Here is a 7,987-nt window from a genome sequence, read left to right on the forward strand (position 1 = left end):
CTCATGACCACACCTACATGTGCAATCATAACCTCTTCTGGAGACCAAATATGGCCAGACTTGATTTTCTTGATATCAAGTAACTATGTTTAGACATTCAAAATTACCATCTAATTCAAAGACCATCGAGATATTCCAGAAACACCCTTGACCACCCCTAAATGTACTATTTGAGCGGATATCGCCACATTTTAAGACCGAATATGCCAATTTTCTATTTTCTTGACCGCAGTTACGTATATTTAGAAAATTAAATTTCCCATCTAATTTAAAAACCATCGAGACACCCCATAATCACCCTTGGAAACCCCTAAAATAACCACATTTTTGGTCATGACTACTCCGAAGTTAAAATGGAACCCAAAAACGAACTCCTTGGCCCCAAAAACCTCTATAAACATGTAACATTTGTCTTTATTTAACCCATAAATAGTTTTGCCATTTTTAGGCAATTCTGGCCCACTGTGCAACTGAAAGAGCCAGTCGATGTCCAATAACTACTAGCAACCCAGCAAACCATGACACTTGGGTCCCGCGCCGTTTTAGTCTGGGCCAGCCTGGGTTCAGCGAGGTTTTAGCGTCGGTTTCAGTGTGGGTCCCGTGTAGATATCCCGAACCATCGTGAGCATGAATTCCATCGCTAACATTATTTAATTTAATTTACTTATATTAGCGACTTGAACATTTTGGGGTTTTAATTTATAGATTTATCTATTTTATATACATAGTGTTTATTTATACATAGTATTTATTTATATGAAACGTTTATATAAACGTTTATATGTTTTGTATGAAATGTTCATACAATTTTAAAAACATTTAAATTTTATTTATGCTATTTCGTATAGTAACAAGTACATGGGTTATACAAAATAGTTTAAACTATTTTGTATAACCCATGTACTTGTTATAATGATCATTGTATATATATATATATATATATATATATATATATATATATATATATATATATATATATATATATATATATATATATATATATATATATATATATATATATATATATATATATATATATATATATATATATATATATATATATATATATATATATATATATATATATATATACAATGATATATATATATATATATATATATATATATATATATATATATATATATATATATATATATATATATATATATCATTGTATATGTTAATTATATTATTTTATATATTACGCAAAAATTCGTGTTTCATCAGGTAATCTGTTGATTGTTTCATTAGATATATCTGATGAATCATGCAACAGATTACTTGATGATAATTATGATGATGATGAAAATAATGGTTAGCTGAAACATTTATAACTCTTGCACATCTTAGCTAACCATAATTTTTTATTTGTCTTTACATATTTATTATTTAAGAAATAGCTGTTATCAGAAAATATTAAATACAATTAAAAATTATAATGGCAACATTTAACGTTAATTTCAAGATGTGTTCCGATAGAACAAAAAGAAGAAGAATTAATTCAAGAGTCTCAAATATACTGACAGAGTTATTTCAAAAAGATAAATATGAAAGTATTTCCATGCTAGACAATCCTGCTATTACTTCAAGGACATTGGATGACATAAGCTTTAGTAATTTAAAAAAAGGTTTTGATCAGAATGTAAATGGACACAAAAATCGAAATGAATGTTTAACTACTTTTGATAGATCACAAACCAAGTATTCAGAAATGCTCTCTGATAGTATTGAAAATAAATCAAGTGTTGATTTTGATTATAGTAGATGTGATTTGGAAGCTGATGAAGTTAGCAGCACCTTAAGTGACGATATTGATGATAATAATAAAAATGATGACTGTACATTAGGAAATATGTTGCAGGATTGGGCAATAACCTATTCGTGTATCTCATTCAGCTTTAGGAGGTTTATTACGTATATTGAGTCCGTTACACTCTGAGCTTCCTACTGATTCAAGAACTCTTTTAAATACTCGTCGGAATATTGATATCAAGCATGTTGCAGGTGGAGAATATTATTATTTTGGGGTGCAGTATTGGATACAAAATATTTTTAAATTCAATCTTCCCAATTCTCAAGTTGAACTTTTACATATTAATATTAACATTGATGGTATACCACTTTTTAACAGCAATTCTATTTCTTTTTGGCCAATTCTTGGTTCACTGAAAGAGTGCCCATTAGGTGGAACTTTTCCTATTGCTATATATAGTAGTGCAAAAAAACCTACTTCTCTTGATGAATATCTAAATGACTTTGTTTCAGAAATGAAGAGCTTAAAACAACATGGCTTTTTATTTAATAATAAAACTTATATAGTGAAAATTGATGCTATAATATGCGATGCACCAGCAAGGGCTTTCATTAAATGTATTAAACCTCACTCTGGTTATAATTCATGTGAGAGATGTATGCAGCGTGGCAAATGGTGTAACAAAATTACACTACCCAATATAGCAGAACCACTAATTACAGACTTAATCTTTACTGAGCGTCAATATTTTGAGCATCATGTAGGTACTTCACCATTGGAGGAGTTGGGTTGTGGTATGGTTACAGAATTTCCATTAGATTATATGCACCTTGTGTGTTTAGGTGCTATGCGTAGGATTCTGTTTCAATGGATTCATGGACCGCGTGGGGATTGTAAGCTCAGTTACAATTATCCATGATATCTGACAACTTAGCTGTTATTTGTAAACACATCCCAAGAGAGTTTTCACGAAAGCCACGATCTCTTTTAGAATATAAAAAATGGAAAGCGACTGAATTAAGACAATTTTTATTGTACACTGGGCCTGTTGTCTTAAAAAATGTCCTAAAAGACACAGTTTATTCAAATTTCCTTGATTTGTCTGTTGCCATACGAATATTGCTCAGCCCAAATTTGTTGTCAAAAAATCTTGACTATGCCGAACAACTATTAAAATACTTTGTGGTCACATTTTCAAAGTTATATGGTGAAAATCAACTTGTATATAATATCCATTCTTTAATACATTTACCAAGTGATGCTAAACGCTATGGTGTTCTTGATAACGTGTCAGCGTTTAGATTTGAAAGTTACCTAGGAAGATTGAAAAAATTAGTTTGCAAGCCTCAAAATCCAACTGGTCAAGTGGTACGCCGAATTATTGAAGGGCACTCCAACATCAATCAAGACACTTCCAATAAAAAAGAACCAATCTTGAAGAAAATTCATTTAGATGGTCCTATGCCTGTTGAATACCAATCTTATATCCAATTCAAACATTACCATGGACCTGATTATTTTGTTTCCACATCAATTGGAGATAATTGTTTCAAGGTTGAAAATAAGTTAGGAATTGTAAAAAATATTTTGCATAATTCCACCTTTGCTGAGCCTAATGAAGCTTTAGTTGTGTTTGAAGAGTTTGAAGATATGGAACTATTTTTTTCAGATCCAGTTAGTTCCATTTCGCTTGCAATATACTTTGTTACCAAACTTACTGGCATAAGACGAACCTTTCCTATTGCTAGTCTCATGACCAAGTATATTCTACTCCCTTTTAAACAAGGATTTGTTGCTTTACCTCAAATGCATTTTTCATAATTTTTAATGAAATTGTTTTCAAGTTTTTTCATATTAATATAGTTTACAGTGTGAATGTTTAATATACGATTTGTTATTCCATAAATAAATAAATATACAAAAATTATGACAAAAATTATTTTGGATTATTTTCATTTGATTTTAAAAAATTAAAGAAAGAGTAAGTTATAAGCTTTATGATTACATGACTTATTATTGTTTATTTAATTTCTGCAGTACTTTTTACAATAATAAATTTTCAAAAATGTATGCTATTCTCGAATATATTGAGACTCAAGAGATTGATTTTCTGCCAATCAAGTGGATGGTTGATAGACTCAACTGGGATGTTAATAATTTAATCAAAAATAAAACTGTTTTAAATTTTTACTATCCACCAGCAAAATCAGCGAACAAAGTGTTGAATGCCAAAAAAACATGCAGCAATCCAGAAGAACACTGGCTTTTATACAAAGTACGAATTCTGGGAACTGCAAGTAAGTATTGTTAAATTTTTTGAGATTCTTAGTGTTTGTCTTTTAATAGAAAATTTAAAGGTCCTTTAGGGACTATCAATTAGTCATATACAAAATGCTTTGGTAGTGGTAGAAAAAATATCTCTTCTTTCTCCTATTTCCAAAATATATTGTCTGTGCAAATTTTCAACAGCCAAAAATATACATAGACTTGCAGGAAGTTAAAACTAAAATTGTTTAGAGCATAATATTTAACTAATGTTGTTTATATTATTTTTCTGAATATTCAAATCAATGTACACAAAATATAAGTAATTTTTCTAGACACTCTTAAAAGTGCAAAAGAAAAAACAAAGCTGGCTGAAGAGACATCCAATGTTGATTATGATACAGATGATTCTGGTGATTGTAGAGATATGGAGACACGGAAAATTAGGTTTGTGATTTCAAGCAAGATTTACTTTTGTTCAGAGTTACAAAAAAAATTTAGCATATGCTTATTTCAAATTTATTTTTAACTTTAAGAAATATATTTGGTGGTTTTCAGATTTACAGATTATTTTCAGACTTTTACTTTTTTATTTTTGTATATTGGTTGTTTTAATAATGAAACCAATAATTATTTAATTTATTTATTTTTATTTATTTAATAATCATAATTTAAAATAATAATTGTTTTATAGAAAAAGAAAACATTCTTTCACCTATGAAAATGAAGTGGATGATGATAAAGTTGAAGACTTTTTTCAAGAAAGCCTAATAAAATGGTAAGATAAAATTCTATTTTCATAGTGTATATAATATTATGAAAAAAATTACAAATAAATTAGTATTATAGATTTTCGTATTTTTATTTCTTTATATTTTTAGATTTTTATAGAAGAGAGGTGTGAGTATTGTCTTTAATAGATAGGGTATGTGGAATAGTTAGGGGTGTCATTAAATTTGAAAAACTGTTAGTGAGGTGGATTAAATAGACGATTGGTAAAGTTTATTGGAAAATTTACTACCCATAGGCTATTAAAATTTATATTTAAATTAAGGAAATATAAGATGGTTTAATTTTGAGTGTGGATAGACCTGTGAGTAATAGTTTAAAAACTTAATATAGCCTGTTACATTTACACTTAGTTTGTTTTCTAATTGTTATTTCAGATATACAAACACCCGTGGTATTACAAAACCAACACCACCTGAACTCTTGAGGGAAAAATAATCATGATCACATATGTCTCAGGTTAAAATTAAGCAAAATGCATCTAAATACCTAAACAATGCACAATCCAATCGATCTGATGGCCAGCCTGGTGTGTTACAACCTGATGTGTTGTCCAGTCAATCATAAACTATTGTAGAAACACCAGCTCATGTTTTAAGTTCGATCAACTCATGTAAGCTTGTTTTTAAACCTGCACATTTCTTCAATTAATAATTTTTTATAAGTTCATTAAAATTAGTTTATCTAACCTTTGACTGAATAATAATTTTTATTTAACATTTTATTTACATTTGATAATTAAAAAAAATATATATGATTTAGCTGTTCTTTTGGAGAGGTTGATAACAACCCTTGAAGAGAAAATCAAAAGACTCATTCTGTAATGTTGCAATCCATTATGCGACAAATAAATACACCTCAGGTGGAAAAAGATAATGAAATGCCTACAGGCATTCACCTTCCAATTTCCAGTATTAAAGATATGGATGATTTGGAGGAGCAGTTAAAAGATCGATCAATCAAGAGAACATTGGTGATAAATAAAGATTTTTTTTTTTGATTTATTGGTTTATTTTAATCTATGTTTGCCCCCAATCCTTACGAGACCTGCCTTGCCTCTTTTTTTAAGACCTCCTTCCCTTTATTATATCTTGACCAAAAAAAATTTGTACAATGTTAGACTAGCAATGCAATCGGTCATAAAACTAATAATTCAATTATCTCCTAATTTAATTCCATTTATTATTTATTTTTTTTACTAAAAAAATCAAATTTGTTACTTTTTTAAGACTTGTATTGTGTCTAATATTGGTGGAAGCTCATTGGATGATGCCATCAAAAGAATGATGAAATTTGTTCTGTCTAATAATCTTGGAAGATTGTGCAATCTCTCTGGACAGTCTGGAAAAGTATGTTTTTCAAAACTGGAAATATTTGAAGTAGTCTGCGGTAAGTTTTGCTTTTCACATAATAAATCCTATATTATTTTAAATATATTTGAATATATTTAAATTAATATGTAAGCATAAAAATAATATATTTGCTTATAATTAATGTTATGTGTATATATATATATATATATATATATATATATATATATATATATATATATATATATATATATATATATATATATATATATATATTCATATTCATTGACACGCTTAAATCCTGATATGTTGACATTACAATTACATGTTTACAATTAGACATTTAGTCATAGACTATTTAATTTATGGCATTACAATAAATTACTATTTTTTACTTTAAACCTATTGGTTTAAATGTTAGTAAATTTTTTTAAAAAGGATTTAAAACCTTTTAGTTATATTTACTAACATTTATTATTATTATCGTTTGTGTTTAGGTGCAGTTAAAAGAAATGCATTGACAGCTAATGCAACCCAAAAGGAGATAGAGGTCGAGTTGCGCAAATGGTTTTTCAACGCCCGAGATCGAGGCCAAGACAGCCGGAAAAAAAAATCTTTATCAGATAATGCTGATCTGTTGTTATCAAAAATATAGTTAAACTTAAAAAATATTCGGCTATTAAATAAAATATATAGACTTACTATCGTTCTAGGAGATTTGAGGATTGCCGTACGGTGATACTCGTGCGTGTGGTCAGGCAAGTCGTAATCTGATCAGTATAGACAATTAAGCTTAAAAACAGTTTTATTACCATATCCCGCGATCAACCCTCCTAAAAACGTACCCATGCGGTTCCCGTGCGGGACCCTTCCAAAAACGTTCCCATGCGGTTCCCGTGTGGGCCTCTTGGACAAAACCTTGTGGGTCCCGACTGGGATTCCCGTACGGGTCCCATACTTTAAACAATGCGGGCCCCATGTGGGCCCCGTGTTTTTTGGCTGGCTGGGAATATTAAAAACCCTATTACTTACTTATTATTTTTGTCAACAAAGATTTCCACTTTAAACCAAAGTATAGCAGCACATTTTTTACAAATAGCTTTAGACAACCTCATGTTTTTCAAAATTATACTCGAGGTGAAGATGCCAGCTATATATGTCTTTTAAAATTTGTGTTTTTAAATGTTGCGCTACCGCTTGCTGTGGTGTAAATAGACTAATGTTATATTGTACAGACCATTTATGGAGAGCTTTGCTAAAACTTCATTTGTATTATACTGTACGCCGCGTTTTATAGAAGCCTAGCGTTACACTCCTAAATGAAGCACGTTTTAATGCATGGAAATGCAATTATAATAAAGAAGTTGTTGAAAAATTTTAAACTGAATTTAATATTGATTCAGAAAAAGGTATTAAAACGTGGGATTACGACTATGACCCAAAAAGGTTAGTTCAAGACAGAAAGACAGGTGATTATTATATTATTAATTTAGCGGTAGGTCAAATTTCTGATCAATAGGATGGTCTTCCAAAAGGCGGCCTACGATTTATTAGCGAATCACTTCAAGAATATGCTATCTACTTTTTGTCAGCGCAGCTAGCAGTTCGTAGTTTAATAAATGGCCAAGATTCATCTGCTTTTTAAGCTTAAACAGAGTTTGTTAATGCTTTAGAGACACAAATTAAACGTCCTATTGATTTAATTTCTGGTATTAATACTTATCAAACTGTAAATCAAAATGCTTCTCGCTCTAAAAACACATACAGTTTACTGGACTAGCAACTTTGCTGTAACATACACATTAACGATTCCGTTAATGATGTCAATCATGGTCTTGTTGGTAGTAAAAATGATTTAGGATTTAACAAT

At 29.5% G+C, this 7,987-nt stretch overlaps 2 protein-coding genes across 2 annotated transcripts; both read left to right on the forward strand.

The window, feature by feature from the left end:
- The first annotated feature begins 1,386 nt into the window (after nt 1-1,386).
- Nucleotides 1,387-4,465, forward strand: LOC136075223 (uncharacterized). Its single transcript, XM_065787715.1, has 2 exons — nt 1,387-4,050; nt 4,354-4,465. The coding sequence occupies exon 1, from the start codon at nt 2,669-2,671 to the stop codon at nt 3,572-3,574; it is 906 nt and encodes a 301-aa protein (XP_065643787.1). The 5' UTR covers nt 1,387-2,668; the 3' UTR covers nt 3,575-4,050; nt 4,354-4,465.
- Nucleotides 4,466-5,607: 1,142 nt separating this feature from the next.
- On the forward strand, nt 5,608-6,788 carry LOC136075224 (uncharacterized). The gene is made up of 3 exons (XM_065787716.1): nt 5,608-5,780; nt 6,037-6,196; nt 6,615-6,788. The coding sequence occupies exons 1-3, from the start codon at nt 5,631-5,633 to the stop codon at nt 6,770-6,772; spliced, it is 468 nt and encodes a 155-aa protein (XP_065643788.1). The 5' UTR covers nt 5,608-5,630; the 3' UTR covers nt 6,773-6,788.
- The last annotated feature ends 1,199 nt before the right edge of the window (nt 6,789-7,987 follow it).

The sequence above is a fragment of the Hydra vulgaris genome, chromosome 01, assembly GCF_038396675.1.
Source record: "Hydra vulgaris chromosome 01, alternate assembly HydraT2T_AEP".
NCBI classification, from domain to species: domain Eukaryota; kingdom Metazoa; phylum Cnidaria; class Hydrozoa; order Anthoathecata; family Hydridae; genus Hydra; species Hydra vulgaris.

Bases quoted from the DNA above. Each gene is read 5' to 3' on its own strand.
- LOC136075223 (XM_065787715.1), top strand. From the start codon at position 2,669: ATGATATCTGACAACTTAGCTGTTATTTGTAAACACATCCCAAGAGAG.
- LOC136075224 (XM_065787716.1), top strand. From the start codon at position 5,631: ATGTTGCAATCCATTATGCGACAAATAAATACACCTCAGGTGGAAAAA. The intron at 5,781-6,036 runs GTGATAAATAAA...TACTTTTTTAAG, and splicing joins GATCAATCAAGAGAACATTG to ACTTGTATTGTGTCTAATAT. The intron at 6,197-6,614 runs GTAAGTTTTGCT...GTTTGTGTTTAG, and splicing joins AATATTTGAAGTAGTCTGCG to GTGCAGTTAAAAGAAATGCA.